The sequence below is a fragment of the Triturus cristatus genome, chromosome 6 (assembly GCF_964204655.1).
Source record: "Triturus cristatus chromosome 6, aTriCri1.1, whole genome shotgun sequence".
Lineage (NCBI taxonomy): Eukaryota > Metazoa > Chordata > Amphibia > Caudata > Salamandridae > Triturus > Triturus cristatus.
Genome location: NC_140589.1, coordinates 614,639,282 through 614,661,903, shown reverse-complemented (window position 1 = coordinate 614,661,903; position 22,622 = coordinate 614,639,282). Strand labels below are relative to the sequence as shown.

At 46.8% G+C, this 22,622-nt stretch overlaps 1 protein-coding gene across 1 annotated transcript in view; it reads left to right on the top strand.

The window, feature by feature from the left end:
• Window positions 1–21,566, top strand: part of AKIRIN2 (akirin 2) — a 52,215-nt gene extending 30,649 nt beyond the window's left edge. Inside the window, exons 4-5 of the mRNA XM_085611099.1 lie at window positions 15,776–15,847; window positions 20,839–21,566. Coding sequence (XP_085467225.1) covers window positions 15,776–15,847; window positions 20,839–20,849 — 83 coding nt within the window. The 3' untranslated portion in view covers window positions 20,850–21,566. The remainder of the gene's footprint in view (window positions 1–15,775; window positions 15,848–20,838) is intronic.
• The last annotated feature ends 1,056 nt before the right edge of the window (window positions 21,567–22,622 follow it).

Here is a 22,622-nt window from a genome sequence, read left to right as displayed (position 1 = left end):
TTAAAAAAAATATGTAATTTCCCATTAACAAAAACATATTGTCAGTCTATGTGTACATTTGTACCCAGACATAGCTGCCAAGTAATTAAGATGTTGTCTTCCGTTCAATTCTGTTTTTTATCTATATAACTCTGCTGTCTTGTAGTTATCTTTTTAGCCAAAAAATCAGGTTAGGCTGACTGTTGCATCACAGTAGTACCACTTAGCAATTCCACGGAGTAACTTGTTTTGGGGTCATGTTTTTACGTAAGCTGTGTCCCTTGTCTGCATGACCAATAGTCTGTGTGAACATGGAAATATGACTGATTTTGCTCTGACTGGGCGTATATTTCTGCTTGTCCCATTGTACAGTAGCCAAAACTTGTGACTTTATCAGTGCTCTTGCAGTAGAAAGCTATGGCATAATTTAAAGCAAAGAATTACAGTAAACACAGCACATTTAAAAGATAGAATGAATATATATATATATCTCACACCATTACTTCCAAGCTATTTTTCTCAGTTTAGTAGTATACATTTTCTGGCCAGCTCTTAAAAGTTAAATTTTATGTGTCCTACTTGATAATTGGGTGTGTTGGATACTGTAAAAGGTGTCTGAGTCCATCTTGGTTTGTTGTAGTGTACTGCGTGCATGAATATCTGAAAGACACGTTAGTGATAGATTCCTTACCTTAGAATATCCCCAGACGTCAGACTGGATCCGGAAAGTTTTTAGTCTGCAGTACCACTGCGCGTCAGAAGGTGGCGTTGTGCGGCTCCGCGTCTTTCGTATGCGCCGAGATGTCACGGTGACTACTTAGACGCCACCCATGCGCGCTGACGTCAGTTCTTTCTTTTTCCGCGCCAGCAAGCGCAGATCCGGTTAGAGCTCGTACCCTAGTCACTTTTTGACTAACTTTTTTTGGGAGACTTTGTCTCCGCTATTTTGAGTCTTTGACTCCTGGTACCACGTAGGGATGCCTGGGTTTAAATCCTGTGGGGCCTGCCACCGGTGGCCGACCCCCAGGGCGTCTGTCTCTACTGTTTGGAGCGCGACCATGACTCTGGTCATGTTCCGACTGTCAGTCCATGACTCTGAAGGCCCTACGGGAGCGGTCCCGTAAGCTGCTGGAGGCCCGGCAGTCGTCTCCACGCCGTTTAAGATCCAGGGGTCAATCAAGGGACCGACCGCAGAGCAGTCATCGCTCCTCTGGGTCGAAGTCTTCACACTCTGAATCGAATAAGAGACGTCATAAGAAGTTGAAGAAGCGTTTGTGCTCGCTGTCCCCCCTGTCAGTCTCCGGATGCGAGGCCCCCCCCCCCCCCACCCCCTCTCGGCTCCGTTGGAGCCTGTGAATCCCGCAGCCTACCCACCTTATCCGGGTCTGTCGGCGACTCCAGCCCAGGTGCAAGATTTTCTTGCTGCCATGGACTGCCTTTTCAGGCCTAGGGCTCCCACAGGCCGCCTTCAGGCCCCGCTTAACCACCTGAGGGGCCTTCCTTGCAGCCGGCGGCTCTGGCCCCAGCACCGCAATGGGTTCCGTTTATACCACCTCTGCCCTTGACTGGGTTTCCGGACAATTTTGCTCTGGGTTGGGACCCTAACTAGGATATGGAGCCGGACCGGTGCTGTTGGACCCTTTATATTTCCCTGTCCCTAACCCGCCGCCTGTGCCTCGGGCAGTGGAGGAAGGGGATGACTGGGAGGGGTCTTAGGACCCTCTTGAACAGCAGTGCGAGTCGGAGCAGGTGTGGGCAGAAGAGTCAGAGGATACAGGTGGCCTTGACCTCTCCTCTGAGCCTGGTTTCCTTTCTCCTTCTGCTGTGGCCATGGAGGAGGGCGCCACATACACTGCGGTGCTCCGTAGAGCAGCTGAGGCCTTTGACCTTCACCTGCCTATGGTAACTCTAAAAACAAACCTCACTGAAGTCCGTCAGCTGGCGGCAAGCTCTGTGGAGCCTCTGCTACCGTTCAGTAAGGCGTTAACGAATGTGTAAATGGGCACCTGGTCTAGGCCAGCCACGGGACTCCCTGTGGATAAGAACGTGGCCAGGTGTCATCGCCCGGCCCCGGGTGATCCTGCCTTTTAACCCCTTCCATGCTCATGACGGAACGGTTCCGTCATGAGCATCGGTTGAGCTGTGCTCATGACGGAACCGTTCCGTCATGGCCCCGCCCGCGCTCGAACCCTTCAGCACCGCGGGGGAATCCGCGCAGCGCTAAAGGGGTTAACGACCCGCCCCCAACTCCGAAGAGCCTGGTCATCCAAGCCTCCACCTCCCAAAGGGCATTCCCAAAGCGCATTCCCTACAGCCCCGCTGGATAAGGACTCTAAGAAGCTGGAACAGATTGGCAAGAAACTGTAGTCCTCTGCCAGCTTAGGGCTGCGGACGGTGAACACCGCATGCCTCTTGGGCCACTACTCTCACGCTGTGTGGGACATGGTTGCGCAGCCGCTGCCTCAGTGTCCGGAGGAAGTTCGGGCAGTGCTTTCCCAAGCTGTGGCTGAGGGGAAAGATGCCGCAAAGTTCGCCATCCGGTGTGGACTAGACACCGCGGACTCTTTGAGTAGGGCGATTTCCACCACTGTGGCCCTCTGTCGTCACGCCTGGTTACGGTCCACTGGGTTTTCAGGGGATGTTCAGAGTTCCCTTATGGACATGCCCTTTGATGGGACCCGCCTATTTGGTGATAAGGCAGATAGTGCGCTGGAGCGTTTTAAGGATTCCCGTGCTACGGTCAAGTCCTTGGGTCTCTGCACCACGCGCCCAGCCACGTCTGCTTTTCGTTCCTTTCGTGGCCATGGATGGGGCGCCCGACACGTTCGTTCAGCCAAAAGCATGCACAGAACCAATCTCAGCGCGGCCGTGGTTCCCGCTGTGGCAGGACAGGGGGCCAGCGTGTGGGACAGTCCACTTCCGCTCCCACAGTATCCGCCTCAAAACCTTCCTAGTCTGAGCTTTGGGGTGCAGCCCACATCGGTGAGCAGCAGCATTCGCCATCACCTCCTCCACTGGCATTCTGTCACTTCAGACAGGTGGGTGCTGCAAATAGTCCGAAGGAGCTACTCCCTCCCCTTAGATTCAGTCCTTCCCCCCCCCCCCCCCCCCCCCCCCAAAGCCATGCCACCTCAGTTCCACCGCATGTCGAGGGATCACTTTGTGCTTCTCCAACAGGAAGTCACGCCCTCTTGGCCAAGGGGGCCATGGAGTGCGTTCCTGGGCCAGAAGTAGGACTTGGTTGTTATTCCCACTACTTTCTGGTCCCCAAGAAGGAGAAAGGAGGCATGCGCCCCATCTTGGACCTCTGAGGTCTTGGCTGCCCTCGACCCTGGAAACTGGATTGAAGCTTTGGACTTGCAGGACGCATATTTTCATATCTGCTGGCGTTGCCTGCGGTTCGCGGTAGGCCTAGAGCACTTTCAGTTTGCCGTGCTCCCCTTCGGCCTCACCAGTGCCCCTCGGGTGTTCACAAAAGTGTTGGCGGTGGTCGCAGCTCATCTGCACAGATCAAGGGTTCCAGTCTTTCCCTATCTCGACGACTGGCTATTGAAGGCAGGCTCGCCCCAGGCAGTCGTCTCCCACCTCCAGACTACAGCTGACCTCATGCATTTGCTGGGGTTCTCCATCAACGTGCCGAAGTCTCACCGGAGTCCCTCTCAGAAGCTCTCCTTCATCAGAGCGGTTCTGGATTAGACGAAGTTTCGGGTTTATCCTCCCGAGCAGCGAGTCCGGGATATTCAGGCTATGATTCCGATCTTTCAGCCTCGATCCCGGGTTTCAGTCAGGATGACCCTCCGGCTCCTGGGCCTCATGGCCTCCTGCATCCTGTTAGTGCAACATGCCAGATGGCATATGCGGGCTCTGCAGTGGGACCTGAAGTACCAGTGGGCACAGCATCAGGGCAACCTGTCCGATCATGTCCAGATCTCGGAGGGCACTGCACAACAATTGCAGTGGAGGCTCACGAATCGCGATTGGGTCAATGGCAGATCCCTCTCCCTTCCCCCAACTGGAGCACACAGTGGTGACGGAGCGTTCCTCCTGGGATCGGGCGGCCTCTTGGAAGAGGCGGAGATCAAAGGCCTCTGGTCTCCGGCGGAGTCCCGACTCCATATCCATCTTTTGGAGCTTCGGGCGATCCAAATTGCACTGAATGCATTCCTTCCCTTTGTCTGGGGCAGTGTGGTGCAGGTGTTCACGGACAACACCACCGCCATGTGGTATTGCAACAAACAGGGCGGGGTGGGGTCGTGGACCCTATGTCAGGAGGCTCTGCGCCTCTGGACATGGCTGGAACATCAAGGCATTACCTTGGTGGTTCAACATCTGGCAGGTTCTCTGAATGCCAGGGCGGACAAACTCAGCTGCCGGCGCATGATGGATCACGAATGGCGTCTGAACTCGGACGTGGCGCAAGGTCTCTTTCTGCAGTGGGGAGAGCCTTGGTTAGATAAATTCGCCACTGAAGAGGACGCGCAATGTCATCAGTTCTGCGCATTGGCATTTCCAAGGTGGCACTCGCTTGGTGACGCTTTTCAGCGCGAGTGGAGCTGCGGTCTGTTGTACGCCTTTCCGCCTATACCACTTCTGCCCAGAATGCTGCCTCCAGCCTCCACCTCCATGCGTGGAGATTGAGCGGCGACAGTTGACAGCTTTCGACCTTCCTCTCGAAGTCTGTTATTCTGGCACCCAGGCGTCCCTCCACTAAAACTGTATACGCCTGCAGGTGGAACAGATTTGTGGCATGGTGCACAGCAAAGACTGTGGATCCCCTGCCCCTCTTTCTGAGGTCCTTCTGTTCTTTCTCTCTTTGGCCCAGCAGGGCTATGCTCTGGGCACTATCAAAGGTTATTTTTCAGCCATCTCCGCCTTTATACAGCTTAAGTTCCCGGTGTGAGAAAGTGCCATCTTTCTTGCATGGTATGACCCCACTTTTTGCTGAATGTACTTTGACTGCGTGTGCCCTGGACTCCTGCCAATCAGATGCCCAGGGCCTATGTTCCTTCCCTAAAAACACAAATTGGCAAACCCTGGCCACATGTCAGCCCCTGGTAAATGGTACCCTAGGTACCCAGCGCCTTGTGACCAGGGAAGGCCTCTAAGGGCTGCAGCACTCATTGTGCCACCCTTAGAGGCCCTGTACCCTTACACACACACACACACACACACTGCCCTTGCAGGCTGGGTGTCTGGGTGCAAGACAAAACAAAGAGTCGACATAGCACACATCCCTGTGTGCCATGCCCATCACCTACTCTGCCATGGCGTATATCAGCCACCCCTCTAGCTGGGTGCCCTATGCCAATGGTGTGGGCACAGGAGCAGGAGCCCTGTGCCCCTACAGTACCCTACCAAGGTCCATTCCTGGGCACTGTAAGTGCAGTGCTGCCATTTAAGAGTACATGGTGCTGAGAGCTCGTCAAACACGAACTCCACAGCACCATAATGGTAACACTGAACATTGAGAATTTTGGTATCAAACTTCTCAGCACATTAAACCCACACTGATGCCAGTGTGGGATTTAATGTACCAAGCACCCCAGAGGGCATCTTAGAGATGCCCCCTAAAACCTAACCTACAATCCACGTCTGTTCTGAGGCTGCCGAGGCTGCCACACAGCAGACATGATGCTGGACCCCTGCGTAGGAGAGCCCCTTCTCTCCTGGGCCTGCAACAATGCACATCCTGTGCCAGGTGCTAAATCTCCTCCCCAGGATGGGCAGGGAGAAGCTTCAAAGGCATGCCGCCTCTGTGAGCTTCCCCAGGCCACTGCAACCCCCCACTCTGGCGGGAAGCTTGGTCGGAAACCCCAAATAAGGACAGGGCATGTGCCAGCCTGCCTACCCCACCCCTCAGGTGGGGGAGGCGAGGTGAAGCACATCTCCGGGCTCCCGCCATCTTGAAGATGGGAAACCCTACCCTATCAGGACTAGGCTACTGCCCCCCTCCCACAGGAGAGAGGCAGGATAGGGGGTGTACCCACCCCAGGACAGGGACCTATTGGTCCCTGCCCTTCACCTACCTGTAACGCCCCTAAATCTAGTATTTAGGGGCACCCTGAACCTTCCTTCCCCAGATTCCAAAATCCGAAGAAGAGCTAGAAGAAAGAAGACCTGCCCTGCAGCTGCTAAGAAGAGGAAGACACAATCTGCTTTGGCCCCAGCCCTACCGGCCTGTCGACCCTCGAACCTGCTCCTGCTCCAACCTGGCATCTCTTGTGTCCAGCAACCTCACAAACCCCGGAGGACCTGGCTACCTTTTGACTCTAAACCCCTGGGACTTCCATGAGTAGAGGCTCTACTCAAAATCTACTTCTAATCCCTGGCAGCAGCCCGGAACCGCGAACCCAGCACACTCTGCACCAGCCTGGCCTGTGCCGGAGTGAACAAAGACCACGAGGACGGCCCCACGGCGACTGTGACCCTGAGTCTGGCACCCAAGGACCTCCCTCGACACTCTTGAAGAAGCCTGCAGCCTCAGAACAAGGTGCCCCCCCCCCCCCCCCCCCCCCCCAACCGCGATCAACAGATAGTAAGATTTTCCAATACCAAAAGGCACCCGGCGCCCTGCGGCTCCCTGTGCCCAATTCCAGGGTACCTACCTATCCTTCAACTACCCAACTTACCTCTCAAAGTGATGGTGGCACCTGAAGAATCTTCGTCCCCGAGCTTGCAGTCTTTTTCGAAACCGGAGATTTCCCATTGAAATCAATTGAGCGCCCGAAGGCTCAAAAGCACCCTGCACCGAGCCGCCCGAGTGGCCCTGGCAGTGCAACCTCTACACCGATCTACTTCCCCACTTGCCCTGAGTAAGTGACCAGGAGCCCAGCTCCCACAGCCGCGTGGCCTGCTAGTCAGCAGCCACCAACCAAGGCCCCCCCCTACCTCTCGTTGGATAAGATTGGGCCTAACTCTTACCTTTAAACCGATAACTAAATTTTCTTCATAGGGTAACATTGACTGGCTTTTTCCTGAAATTTCTTCTAAGTGTGGACTTTTAAAATCTTAAAATATTCACCAAAAATCAGCCGAGTAACGAAAACGAAAATACTCACCTGCTCCTAGGTGAGCTTCCAGTGCTGGATCTTGGTGCCCAGCACTGACTCTGAAAAATACTTACAACTGTACTTACCAGTAACCCAATTTTCTCCCATAGGAAATCATTGACTGTTTTTCTGTGAAATTTCTTCTAAGTGTCAATTTCTTTAAAAATCGTATAATATCTGAAAACGTAATTACTTCCCTGTTTTGGATAATGGTCCCAGTACTGAGTCTAGGCACCCAGTACTGGATTACAAAAGTAACGAGAACATACTATACCTGCAACTTGAATTTTCTGCCATAGGGAATCATTGACTGTTTTCTATGAAGTGTCAACTTTTAAAATAGCAAAATATTGTCTAAAATTCTTCACAGTAATTAAGTCGACTTTTATCACGTGATTCCAAGTACTGAATCTAGGATCCAGTCCTGGAATTCCAAAAGTAAGCCTAAAAGTAATCTGTGGCAAATAACTTGAAACTTCCATTGAACTCAATGCCTTATTGTGGTTAGAATTGTGTTGCCTATTGCAACCACTTGTAACTTTCTACAAAAGTCAATTGCATATTGCAAAAGTATTTATATAAAGCATCTCATTCTGAGAAAGTATATTTTAATACCTATTGTTGGTTCTAAAATAAAACAAGCATATATTTTTTTTTTATATATAAACCATTGGCCTAGAGTTCAGTTATTGTGTGTGAGACCATTTGCTGGCTGAGTGTGTGCAACAAATGCTTTACACTGTCTGATACTGCCTTTCTGCTCGACCAAGCTACCACTTTAGAGAGTAAGGTTATATCTAACTTTAGCCTCTGCCAAACCTCTGGGGACTGTGGACTCTGTACACCATGTACCTATTTGGGAACAGTATATACAGAGCCACATTCTCACACCCGGTTGTTAATCTCTTCCTCAAATGCATTACACACACGTTTCCTCCCGTGCATTTCATAATGCCTCAATGGGACTTAAATCTTGTCTTTACTTATCTGATGTGCGCTCCCTTTGAGCCCCTTCATAACTGCTTTCCTGGTAGCCATCATCTCTGCCAGAAGAGTAAGTGAGCTCCAGGCTCTTTCTTCTAAACCTCCTTTTCTTTCTGTTCATCCGGGCAATGTGGTTTTAAGGGCTTGTCCTTCGTTCTAGCCAAAGGTTGTCACACCCTTCCACATCGGGCAGACCATTACTTTGCCCACCTTCTTTCTGCCTCCGCATCCTTCAAAAGAGGAAGAGGCTCCACCATCTGGACCCAAAACGTGTGCTCTCGTTCTATTTAAAGCGCACACAACAGTTCCGGGTGGATGACCAACTTTTGGTTGGCTATGTGGGCCCCAAAAAAGGTCGGGCCGTGCACAAACGAACCATCTCTCGGTGGGTTGTTCTGTGAATCAAAGCATGTTACTCGTTGGCTAAGAAGGAGCCTCCTGTGGGTCTGCGTGCCCATTCTACCAGGGCAACGGCAGCCACTACTGCCTTGGGATGCGGCGTTCCCTTGCAGGATATTTGTCAGGCAGCTGCGTGGGCTTCGCTGCACACGTTTACCAAGCATTACTGCCTTGACAGTCCAGTCCGGAGAGATGGCTTTTTTGGCAGTTCTGTTCTCTGTGACTTTCTGGTGTAATCCTATTCGCAGACCCACCACCGGGGTTGGTATTGCTGGGGTATCTATTCTAAGGTAAGGAATCTATCACTAACGTGTCTCTTTCAGATGCACAAGTTACTACTTGTGTAACGATATATCTGTAAGAGACATTAGTTAGTGATACAATCCTTACCGCCCCACCCTTCCTCCCCGTTCTGCAAACTGATTTCTAGGGTTAAGGTCATCCCTTTCAGGGCCCTAGTTTCATGGCACCAGTGGTCAGTTTCTGGCATGGCTCTGCGCTCCTGGCGCGGAAAGTCGTGTACAGAACTGACGTTAGCGAGCATGGGTGGTGCCTAAGTAGTCTCCGTGACGCCATCTCGGCGCATACGACGCCAGCGACCGACACGGAGCCGCACGATGCCACCTTTCGACGCGCAGGGGTACTGCTGACGAAAAACATTCCGGATCCAGTCTGACACCTGGGTATATTCTAAGGTAAGGAATCTTATCACTATCTAATGTCTCTTACAGATGTATTGTTACACAAGTAGTAACTTGTGCGTTTGTGCCGTAGGATGTTGGTTGCCAATATGTACTATTGCCAGTTCATTGAAATACTAAATGGCATATCTGAGCTATGTTGGATGCTTGCAATAAGGTCTCTTTACTGTACGTGTGGCAATAGTATGATTTCTTGGTAGTGGATGCATTTAGTAGCATCGTAATAGCACACTACGAGAAATTTGTTGAAAACATTGAAGAGTTTGTGTCGCACATGTTTAGTTGGATGAAAGGCTCTCCCGTGGGAGCAAAACAGCCAGTAAAAAACTTTTGTTTACATTCATAGATGCACTGAAAACCAGTTATTTAGTTAAAATATCGAAAAGTAAAACGTTGTTTGTAACACCTATGAAAGTTATCCCGCAAGTGTGTTGGGGAACATAGAAGGTCCAGGAGAAAGGATTCTAATTTTCTAGTTGAGTGAATAAACTGGGTTAACGGAGACCAACTGTTTAGTATAATAAAAGGTTACGTCTAAGAAGATTACTGCACATCTCAGACTGCAGCTCTAGGACTTCACAATCCCCATGAAGTACTGCACTCTAATTTCAAGCTATTACTGCACAAATAAGTGGAGAACGTCAGGGTTTCATAAGGGAGTGGTGAGAACCGTGGTGTTTTTACAGGCTAACCCCTATTTCTCCCTGGCTGAAGTGAAAGGAGGCGCATCTGAATGACCACGGTATGATGAAGGGCTAATTGTGAATTCTACACACCCGATTGTGAGTTGCTGAGGGTGTGATTAATTGGACAAGTCTGAACAACCTCCCTCTGTAAAGTATTTTAATGATAACCTTGACTAAGTCAAGTGCATACCATTTGTTTCAGTAAGTGGGTGTTCAAGTTAGTACACATTAACTAGATTCATCAGCACACAAATGATCAAAGGAAAAAATAAAATTAAACGTTATGTACCTTTCTGGTGGATACTCTAGCAAACAGCAGAGTCTTCATTTTGTAAATATTCCCCAGCACCAGCCTGGAACTGGAAACTCAAAAAGCAGTGCTCCTGCACACCAGTAGATGCCGCCATGTGGTTGTGTGCCAACATTGTTCTATTCCTGAAGTGACAAACTAAGCCCCTTCTACCCCCCACATGCACAATTGCAGGTGTTTCTTTCATGAGCTTGTCTACGCCCCTTGATGTGGAGCCTAACAGCAACGTGGAACAACCAATGTGCGGATTCCTAAATTGAGACCTTTTTAGTTGGAAAAGGAGACCATTTCACATAATGGGTAGGTGAGAAAGCCGTGAGTAATCTCTGGTTAGAGTAATTGCCAGAAAAAGCATTATGAAGGTTAAGTAGCTTGTTGTTCTGATGGATACTTCTAACTGCAGATTCCTTACTTTTTTTTTTTTATAAGAGAAACCGAAGCAGTGCCTTCCATAGAAGGGGGTCTGTGGAATGGCTTGGATCAAAAAGTCCTGCAGGACTAAACAGTGACTTGGCTGTTAAGGCAGTCGTCCTTGGTGAATGTGTGTACTGATGCCCACGTAGCAGCCTAGCAGATATCCAGAACAGGCACTCTGTATAACAAAGCAGTGGTAATATCAGCTGGTCTGGAAAGAGCCCTCACAACTTATGGAGGCTGTTTCTTGGCCAATACTCAGTAGCGATCTTAATGCTGAGAGCTATACATTGGGAGATAGTCCATTTCTGTACAGCCATGCCCTTCTTTACACAGGGGAACCCTAAAAAGAGCTGATCGCCCACCTAATTGACAATCCGTTGTAAAAGCTCTCTTGTGCTCTAAATGGTGGAATCCCTCTTCTGCTTACAAAAGATGAGGCAGAGCACAGAAAGGTGGAAGAGCGATGGTTTCTCCGATGTAAAATAGTATTGCGACTTTCAGTAGGAATGTTCCTCCGGCTCCTTACACCAGTTGGTGGGGGTTGTGTATATGGAGTTGGGACCAGCAGGGACTGAAGCTCGCTCACGTGTGCTGTTATTGCAAACAGAAAAGCTTTTTTAGGTTTTGCCTGCAACAACGCATGCGCTTTCTTCCAATAGATAATGTATACAAGGTCCTTGCAGCTCGACCATTTTTAAACTTTAGTTGGCAAAGACAACCGGTTTCACCTTTGAAACCATTGGCTCTGCCATTGCCTTTTGTTAATGCTGTACAACATGGGCATTTCAGATATTGGGAATGATTTGTTGCCAAGCTGCATAGCAGCGTGGCTGTATAGGAGCACGGCTAAAAATAATAAATACTAGACTGATGCATCAAGCACTAATGCACTTTAAAAAAAAAAAAAGCGCATTAGCCTGGCTGCATCTCAACGCTCTCTTAAATCAGTTTCAACCACACTGGAGAGTATTGCCGCTCCTGTACAGCACGGCTATTAAGCAAATAGTTCTTATAGGTGCGACTTACTGGTTTTGCCAGTGTTCATGGTTAATTCCTCAACGTGGGGTATACATGAGGAAAGTGAAGATTGTGCCCCACTATGGCATCATGAAGGGCTGTGGTAGAAACCTATGTTTCAAACCTTTGAGAACTCATCACAGTGGGTGATCTAAGCAAGGACCGCTGGACTGGCAAATGTAAAAAGACCAAAAAATCAACCAAAAAAGTTAACCCTTCCCACAGAGTTCTTGCTGGCTCGAAGACAAAAATAAACTGCGGTACATCAGACATGTAGGCCTGCACCATGTCAGTCTGGTTAGTGCGGCACCAAGCCACAAACTTAACCCAGCATACACTGATATGGACGGATTCCTGGCTTCGATGATCACATCAACGGTTTGTAGAGAAAGGTAGGAGATTAGCCACTGGCGCTCAGTCTCCAAGCGTTGAGGTGTAGGTTGTACAAGCCTGACTGCAAGATCCTGCCCTGCTGCTGCAGCAGACAATCCTCCGAAAGCAGCAGCAGCCTGATTGGTGGACAGATTCTCGGACCCAGAAGTTCCAGGCATTGCACTCTCGTGAACACAATCCATAGCTACTTGGATGCCTTGGTCCGGTCGTGTCTGATCTTTTACAGAACCCTAGGCAGAGGGAGCGGCACAAAGGCATACAGGAGTCATGTCTCCAGTCCATGCGGAATGGGTCTCCAAGGGAGAACCATCTTGGCAATTGCACAAAAATGACACCGCACATTCTCCGTGATACGAAAAGATCAACCCATGGTTCTCCCCATTGATGGAAGGCCTGCATATGTCATCGGGTGTATGGTCTGCTAGCAGGCCAAGAAGCCTCAGCCATTATCTCTGAGGCCCAAGACAGAGCTAGGAACATCTTGATCATAGCCAACATGTCCTATACTCTTTAATCAGAAGGAAAGGCCATAAAGCGCATTGTATCCAGGGTGGCTGGTTGATTGCAACCCCAACGATGCCAAGAGGTTTGTGGGCATCTGAAGGTGATCTACAACTGACTGTGACTAGTCTGCCTTCAACAGCAGTCATAGAGGTTGAGGAAGACTGGTTGGTACCGTTGACATCCTAAGATGGGCAGCAACCACTGCTATTACCTTTAAGAGTACCATAGGGATACACATGAGACTGAGAGGGAGCATAGAAAACTTAAAAAGCTTGTGACCCACCTTAAACAGGTAGCTCCGGGATGCAAAAATGAGTCCTGCAGGTCCAGTGCAACTATCCAGGCTCTGTGATCCAGGGCAGAGAGAACCTAAGCCCACGTGAGCATCATGAGTTTGACCTTGCACAGAAAGATGACAAAGATCTGTCCCTCTGCGCTCTAGGAAGTTGTGGGAATAACTTTTAGATACTACTACTGAGACTGGAATCTTCTTGAGGGCTCCTTTGCCAAAAAGAGCCCGTGCCTCCTGATGGAAATGATTCTGTGAGCTGCTCTGATGTAGGAGACGGTGACACTAACCTAGTATTTAGTCGGGTATCAAACCCATTGGAATTCTGTAGTCCTTGTGCCAATCGTCTTGATCATAAGGCTGTTGGGTGGAGGGGGCGGGGCAGCAGTCCATTAGTATCTCTATATGGCTGGTTTTGGTTAGTCTGAACCAAAACGTCGGTGTATGGCCTGTACGTGATTGCTCTATAAAAGAATAGCATGAGTTTGGGGACTGAGTATTGGCTGCGCCACATCAAGAGAGCTGGGTGCTGCTTCTCTTGAGGTGCATATGAATTTGGCTCCGAGTCAGAGACCACGATGTGTTCTTCTTCCAGCAGCAACATTCGTAGGACCTGTGCAGATTTTGGCACCGAACCCAAAATTAGGACAGACTATTGTGCAGAACCCAGAGCTGGTTCAAAGGCCCAGCCTGTGCAGAGGTTTAAGACACTGGCAGTAACCGGACTGGATACCCCTGCAGATCCTTGGGGCCCAAAGGCACACCAGAGTGATCAGTCAGTGTTCCAAAGATGCACGGAATGACCTTGAAAGGCTTCAATTTGCTGTGACGTTTGTAATGGACCGGGTAACTCTGGGTGCATCGGACCAAAGATTGAATCTGATCCTCAGTAGGGAGTGCGACCTAGAGGAAAGGTGATGCCTTCATACCTTCTCTGGAGAGTATCAGGAAAGGACTCCTCTTATGCTTTGCCTTGGAGTTGTGCCCCGAACCCAAACTCCAGAGTCCTAACATGGGTATCCGTCAGACATCTGTTTGTGACCAGACCGCAGGGTTTAAGCCTTGTAGGAACTAAGTGAGGGCATGTTCCCATGTACACTGACGTTTTTTTTTAAGAAAGATTTGCTTCACAGAGCAAGAGGAGCTGAGCTCCGGATCCACATCTGAATACATAAAGAAAGGAACTGATGTCAGTACCCATTGGTTGCGCTTATGTAGCTCCATTCCCCACTTTGGAGTGGGATAATGTTGGGGCGCAGCTCATGGCTCCACATATTGGTGCGGAGGAGCACTGCTTTGAGTTTAGTGACCCTGGGTATAATCACAAGGCGAGGAATCTCAGGTTAGAAGTGTCAATCAGAAAGAAAGTTTAACTATTAACGGATGTATAAAGATGACAGGTTCCACCTTTTCGAGTATGGGCTGGAAAATGAATGGTAACTTGAGGAATCTCACACAGGAATATGTGGCAGAGGGCGCTGTAGAATCGGAATTGAATAACCGAGATAGGGGCGCACTTTGATAGCAGGTTGGAGGGTTCCTGAAGGAGCAATGGTGTAATACTTTAACCATGACCTGAGAACTTGATATTTGACCTGAGGATTGTGAAGTTTCAGTAGAATCGTTTAGAGTGCTGCTCTCCATCTTCTTTACTGGTAGGTGCGTTGTCTTGCTGCCAGGTGGCACTCAATCAGTCTTAATATTTTGGCACTTGGAGGCCTGCCTTTGTGCACGAGGTATTATTCTTAATTCACCCTGTTGACAAGAAGCTCCATCAATCAAATGTTTTGTGGTTTGGAAGCCATCTCCGATTCAGCTTGTTATACAGTACTCCCATCACAAACTATTGCCATTTGCTATCCAGTCTGTCATGCAATATGTCAATGTTCATTTATATTTTTTGTGTTCAGTTGGTCATGTGGCTGGTTTGAGAGTGCTCATGCTGTGGTCCTGTCGAACGTATTGCCCGTATACACAGCTCGAGTGGTAATAATTCACAAGTTGACCTATCGGCTCGTTTTTTCAAACATGTAGAACATTTCAGTACAAATGGGCATTATTAGGTTGGGATAGTAGGAGTAGTGTTAAAATCTACTCCCCGTTCCATGGTGTCCTTCTCAATATCATTTATTTTCATGAAGGCTACTTAGACCATTTTTGCAGTAACTGCGATAAATGTAAACACGTGGATTAGAATACTCATAATGCAAATGCTAGCTGAGGCATAATTAGTGAAAAAATAAAAGTACCAAGTAAACTGATTTGGCGAGAATCATTGTCCTAGTTTGTTCTCAGATTTGCAGAGGCTTTGAAAACCTCTTTATGATTCATATGACTTGGCCACTAGTTTAGCAGGAATGCCCTGGGTACGGGCATGGTTTTTCGTCATATTGGCCTCTTCCTTCCCTTCCCCCCCCCCATTATTAGAGGCATGGCTCTATAGTCTGTCTGAGCTCTTATATGGTGAGCATGGTAAGCTATTGGGTATGAGAGCTTGGCAAACCATTCTTGGGTGAGAGCATTTGATAACCTATTGGTGTCTTCTTTCTGCTGAGCAGTTGCCTGGCAATTAACATATCCTAGAAAGTCTTACAGAAATCTAGGGTTAAAGCAGTTATTTAATGTGTCCGGATGACGACACAGCCTTTATATAAGAATATACTGTTGGCACAATCATGTTATGGCAGCATGCCTTACTGTGGGCCACATATACTTAAACCCAGGGGTAGCTAGTGTGGGCAATTGGAACTATGCTCTATAACCTCAGTCGTCATATAATTTGGAGATGTTTTAATTAAGTAGGGCTGTTTTTCTTATCTATCCATTCTGTTGAAATATGTGTTTGTGATTTCCCCATGTAAGCTGAGCTGATCAGCGTTTCTGGATGAAGCAAAAGTCTCATGTAGAGGTGCACATCTTGCCGAATCTGTGGAGTACTATATAATTCACTGTTGTATTTCAAGATCTTCTCAATTTGTGCATTTCTCATATACATGAATTTGTTTTTAAGCAAGTATTCACACCATGTTTGTTAATGTTTTCTGTAGAACAGTATGATGCATTTGTGAAGTTCACACACGATCAGATTATGCGACGGTATGGAGAACAGCCTGCCAGTTGTGAGTATTTGTTACTTTAACATATTTGTTTTTTTTGTGCATGATTCTAAAGTTTCTTTCAGATAAATGTTTTTCTTCATCCCCTTATAAAAAGCTACTAGGTTGTCATGTGTTGGGTGGGGATTTGAGTGCAAAAACACCTATTTCACCCTAGCATTTAGTGCCACATCTGCAGTTTAGGGGTTGTCTAAACTGAGTATTCTCTTCCAATACATTTACAAATTACATTCTTATTCTTGGAATACCGAGCTTCTTTGTTGCTCCCCTGATGTAAAAACAAATTAAATGTGTTCTGTCCATTACTGAGGTTTTACAGATTGAGATTTTTGAATTTGTTTGAAGGGTTGTTTTTATTGTTGTAAGAATCAGTTTTGTTTTATTTCGTTTTATTATTCAAGAAAAGTACAACATATCACACCTATCACCTGGCCAGCGGGTCAAATGTCAGGAAAGGGAAAATACTAAACTCAGTTTAACTCTGCCCAAAAGTGTTATATTTTTTTTTACCCAAAATTGGCATAATAAATTCTAATGCTTTGCATATTTCTGCCATTTAGCCGCAGCGCGTTTAAGTTAATTACATATTGTATAAAAGTCCTATTGTGGGTGTTAAAGAGGTTTTCTTCATATCGATAGTGAACACACATGCCATTGCCACCTTCGGTTTATCACAAGGAATTTGTGTAGATTATTGTCGAGTAAAATGAAGACGTGATCTCATGGTCTTGATTTTGAACTTTTTTTTCTGCAATCAACAGCAGACCAGTCTTTATAAGAATGTTAAATTCTTCGTGAATACGAGAAAAAAAGTGTAGCAAGGCAGCTTTCTGGCACTGAACATTTTCAAACACTCACTAACCTGTATTTGTCTTTGGACCCTGCAGCTTATGGAAAAGAGATCCAAACACTTCCATTCCGGCGACTATTGTTTGCTGTGGCCACTGTGGTAATGGCATCGGCAAGGAGGCATTCAGACTTTCTCGTGGCCTAGGCTTTTGGAAGAGGTGTGGCTACAGTATTAGGCAGTGTTTCTTTTTTTGGGTGAAAGCCCCATTCTTAGAAACGCAAAAAGATGGTCTGAATGTTGAACATTGTCAAACATTTACCCCCATTCACAAATGTGGTATAAATCCATTTTGTTTTTTTTTATAACCATGCATCCCCAGTTTGGATGCAGTCATATGCAAATCAGTCATGATCCTGCTCCCCATGGGAACAGTCCAGACCGAACTGCCAAGCCAGGTCCTCCCTGGACCGGAAACCAGCATCCTGTGTCCGGTTTCGGGGTATCACCCCTCATCAGCCATTCTAGCATGAATCCAGTAGCACAGTGAGCATGGGACCCACGCCTAGGAAAAACCCTTCCCATGTAGGGCGAATCAGTCTTGACCCCAGTCTTCTTCAGTGCCATCATCCCCCAGAACAGAGTATCTCTAACTCTTAAATCAAGTTCAGTTTGAATTATGTGACTTTTTAAAAATATTTTCTGGAGGTTTTCACATGGAAATACTTCTCACAAGGCAATGTCATTTTATCAGCTTGCCATTTTTAGGTCCATAAAAATGATATGTTCAGTTTAGATACGTCGTATCAATTTAATTCACATTTAAAGACTGCAACCATCAACAAAGCTAACTTGTCGTTGATTTTGGACAGCATTTCCCATGTATTTTCACATCTGTCCATGGGGACTCATTGATCTATGTGTTGGGCCATATTGAGGTATGAGTGTGGAGTCTGCCTTGAGAAACTGGGATGTAGAGTAGTCTGGAATGCTGGACCATGGTGTTTAGAAGTATAGTATTAAGGATGGGGGTCCAGGCAAGACTCCTATTGATACTATTTGTCCCACTGAAACATTCCCACTACATGCATACTGTGCCCCGTTGGACAAACTTCCAGAAAGGGATGCAAGCCCTTCGCAGTCTGGATGACCAACAGCTGCCTGAAGCTCAACGCCGAGAAGACAGAAGTCCTCGTCCTTGGTACCACCCCTTCTGCATGGGACCGCACCTGGTGACTGACTGCCCTCGGAAGCCGACCTACCCCCCCTCAGACCATGCCAAGAACCTAGGCATCATACTAGACTCATCTCACCATGAACTGACAGGTCAACGCCGTCGCCTCCAGCTGCTTCAACACCCTCTGCAAGACCGTCAAGTGGATCCCCCCTGAGTCAAGGAAGACAGTCACCCACACACTCATCACCAGTAGACTGGACTATGGAAACGCACTTTACACCGGCATCAACAAATCCCTACTCGGGTAAACTCCAGACAATACAGAACGCCGCCGCCAGACTCTTCCTTGGCATCCCCCGACATGAACACATAAGCCAACACCTACGAAGTCTCCACTTGCTCCCCGTGGAGAAAAGAATCACTTTCAAAATCCTCACTCACGCTTACAAATGCCTACACAACAACGGACCCAAATACCTCAACGACAGAATCAACTTCTACATACCCAAAAGAAACCTCAGATCGTCCAACCTTGCATTGGCCGAAACCCCGCATATCCACAGAGCCAGAGCAGGCGGAAGATCGTTCTCTCGCATTGCAGCCAAGACCTGGAACGAGCTACCGGCAGACATCAGACGCGTCCCCTCCCTGAACATCTTCAGGAAGACCTTCAAGACCTGGCTCTTCGGCTAAACAGATCTGCGGACCCCACCCTCAGTGCCTTGAGACCCTCACGGGTGAGTAGCGCGCTTACAATTTCCTGATTAATTGACCACCTGTTATGCCCCTCAAAGAGGGGGATGGAGTGGGGAAGAGTCATCAGCTTTAAGGGCCTGCTAAAAGATTTGCAATAGTTCTTCCCATATGTGACTTGATTTAAGTAAGATTTATAGAGCGCAACACATGCCCGTAGGCGTCAAGGCGCTATATTCTTGGTAGTTCAGTTTTAGCCAGAAAGCAGTTAAGCAGAATTACAAAACGAGCTGGGAGATCTCCCTATATGGTGAAAATCCAGGTCTTCAGGGCTTTTCCAAAGGGAGACTGCAATTTGATACAGGTCAGATGATTAGGAAGCAAGTTCCACCGCGATCAATAAAAGCTCTGTCTCCCCATCTCTTCTTCTGAACTCTAGCTAGGCACTGTCACCAAATTAAGGTGAGATGAGCGTAGATTTCTCCCAAGGATATACCAGTGAAACATTGCCTTGATTCCATCCAGACTGACTTTGTAATCCATTGGACACCGACTGTTTTAGAATATACAAAGTAAGCCTAATGAGTGCGTTCTGCACTACCTACAGTTTTAAAGGGGGGGAGGGGGAGTGGTGGTATCTAAATACAGCGCTTTGGGGGGCAGATTTACACTGGCCTGATTCATATTACCTGGGGGTGGGTGGGGGGGGTCGGCAATGTTTTGGGTGGTTGTAGACAAGTTTTTTGTTGTTGTTGTCGGTATTCTTATGGCAGCATTGTGCTGCTCTGAAAATCTATGTAGGGTCCTCTGGTGTTTTGTTTTGGGCAGCGGCATGTAGTGTAATTCTGCTAGTCACAGCTGAACACTTCACTCAGTTCCGATATGTTATGGCTATCCGGCCAGCAAGATGACTGTTGAATCTTAGCCACCACTTCATAGAACTTGAAATATGATGTTTACATACCACTCAGTAGCTGAAAGAATCCTATTATCCAGTACCTTTAATATTCAAAATCAGTTAGCCTAACAGTGAATAGAGTTCCTTTAAAAATGTTGTGGGAATGAACAAGATTGTGGCAAACCGGTATAGCAGCATGAGAACATCAACATTTAAGAAAGGGCCACCCTCCCTGCAAGTGATAATGGCAGTGTTGTGGCTCCTTTTATCAGGAAGGGACTTGTGTGATGGTTTAAGGCAGGCTTCTCCAACGAGTAGCTCTTCTGTGGGCAGCCCTGTGAACTTGGAAGCTTTGCTGAAATAGTGTGGGTATCCTAAAATTGAAAAGCATGTATATCGTGATTTAATTGTGTGTTTTTAGAACTCGTAAGTTGATGTTTGGGGGAAAAATGGTTTAATTTCCAAGATACATTTGAAGCGGATATTTGAGGGATAAAAAAAATGGTATTGGAAAAACTTATTACTAATATTAACTAGAAGGTAGAAGTGGTGCAGCATTGACTGTTAAAATGTATACCTGCCGAGGCATTTCACGTTGGCAAAGCATTTTTACATCATTGCTGGCAACCATTCCTAATGTACTGAGGTGATCACAGCTGGTAATCTTGCATATGGTGGGCACTCATTTTGTCTTACGTTTCCCATTACATCCCTAATATAAGTAGCTCAGGAGGATGTTTATTGAACATAAGTAGCTCTTATTTCAAGAAAGGTTAGAGACCCCTGGTTTAAGGTGTCCACCAGCTTGCAAATGTTCAGAATTAACAAATGTAAGAATAGTTTCTTGTCCTGCAACTCGGTGGCCAGGTACCCACAAGATGATCAGAATGAACATGGAGCTCAAGTACCAGTCACTATGAAAGAAACTGTCCTTTGGCAGCTCTACCTGAGATCCATATACATGACTTCCTCCTCATCACATGGGAAGTCGCAAATTCATGGCGAATGCAAATTAAAGAGTCTGTGATGGGATTGTGGTCTTTAATTCAACAGTCCTAAGTCATTTGATGTTTGCCTGTGGTCCAGTTATACAATACAAAGCTGAGAAACAAGCCGCAATTCCAAACCCGAAAGGTACATGGTTAAATCGTGCATAGAATGTGTATCTAAAATTAAATTGCTCTCTTCTGCATGTTCCTAAGAGGATCGGTGATTGAGATTGGAATGTATTCCAGGAGACTAGTTCTCTGCTAATTGCCATCTGGACGTATACATTAATAAATTCCTTGGTGGTATTCATCTGATTTAAGGACTTCCCATCCACGATGATGGTTGTAAAATGTTTTCGTGTAAACAAATTAAATTGCAGTATTACGCAGCAACCCGAGTTTAACATTGGTCTTGTAGTAATTTAATGCCTTTATTTCTCTTATTTTCAGATGTTTCATGATCGGTTTTCTGCATTTGTGGGCTGCCCTGCCACCAATAGGCTGCTGTTTCCAGTTAAACCCTGCAGTTATGCCATATTTCCTATCTTATTGCACCCCTGTATATGCAGGAAATTTCAAGCTTCTGTCAGTGGCAACTACTCTTAATGCAGCAACTGGTTTTGGAGTGCCCAGATATTCGTGCCACCTGGATGTGAACTCTTGCTACCTCTAGTGGTAGCCTCATTTGCTCTATCATTGAAATGTGGTTTCTTATGCTAATATGTTTAAAGAAAAGGATTAAATGCTGGTATTCTAGAACATGTCATTTGGTTATGTAAATAAAAATGGAATGACTCTACTTTCCTGACTGAGGTTAGTGTGGTATTCGTACCAGTGCACTACGACAAAGTTGTGACCACAGCCCTGAAGATGGAATGTAATCCCAGGACAATTTTAAGAAAGTAGCCTGCAGTACTGCCTGTAAAAGGGCATTTGTTTTTCAGGATATCTTTTTTGTTTGTGGAGGGGTTTGGGTATCGTGAGGGAGGGGGTGGGGGTGCACAAAGACTAAGATGGGTTTATATGATTTCCTTTTTTTTTTTTTTTTTTTTTTGTAGTTTTTATTTATTCTATCAATCTTAAACAAATGTTTAATGCTGCTTTTTTCAGTGTATCATTGTTTTACTGCCCTTGTAGTACTGGAATTTGGTTGGAAAAATAAAAGGTTTGTTCCTAAATTTGTGTTGGATGTCAAATTCCAATAAGTGTCTTGCAAAGTTCCAGCATTGCCACTTTACTCTGCACCATGTTCAGGTTTTTTTTTCTGACATTACAATTTATTTTGAGTAGGCGTGAAGAACATAAGATACATTCTTAAACTCAGATAAGCAAAGCCGACGTCCCTTTTTTGTCAAAATGGATAGTGGCATTTTTGACTTCCCTTTCTGCAAATTTCGAGGATGTATACAATCTAGTTCCAATTCTTTAGTGGTGACTATTAGCTCCTCATGTCCCGTAAACGGAACAGTGCTTTCTGGATTCAGGAAATTCTGGGGTTGGAATGATTCTGTAGCTGTGATCAAACATGCTACCCCTGAGGGAAGAAAAACAAATGAGCCAAAGTGAATATTTATGTACAAAAGGAAGGGATTCCACTCTGTGTATAGACAGTAGCTTAGAGCGTGGAAACCCGTGGCGGCTATTTCACGGGTAAGTATTTGAAAGCTTCCATACACTGCTAATGCACTCCCAAGAAAACCATTGAGTAACAAACACCCGGATCAAAAAATTATCTATAGACACCTTTAAAGTTCTATCAATAACTTTTGCAGACTGGGTCAAGGGAGCAGTGCCTTACAAAGAAACTGACGGCAGCATTTTTTGGGTACAGGAACACTCTTGGTTAATGTATTTGAATGGGATGTGTGGGGTAGCAGCAAGAGCTTTGTATCCATAATGGAGTGGTGGTTGAGAGGCAGTGGAGGGTACTGAAGGTGAATCTAAAGGTTTTCAGGTGGCAGCAGTGCTCTACCCACTGCTACCTTTTAGTGATCTACTTAACAGATTCCTGTAATAAGGTGGATAAGCAATGCTTAATTTTGGAATGGGAAACAGCTTCTCCAGTTGCTTAAGCTGAGCTATCCATGCCCTTTCTATAGTCTTACACCTTATACATGTGTGCACGCTTACAGCAGGTCCTTTTAAAGTAATTTATGTAAGGCGAGTGGTTAGTGGTGGATTATTATTGTTAAAGCCTATGCCCCAGGAGTAACTGATTCCCAAAAGTGAATGTA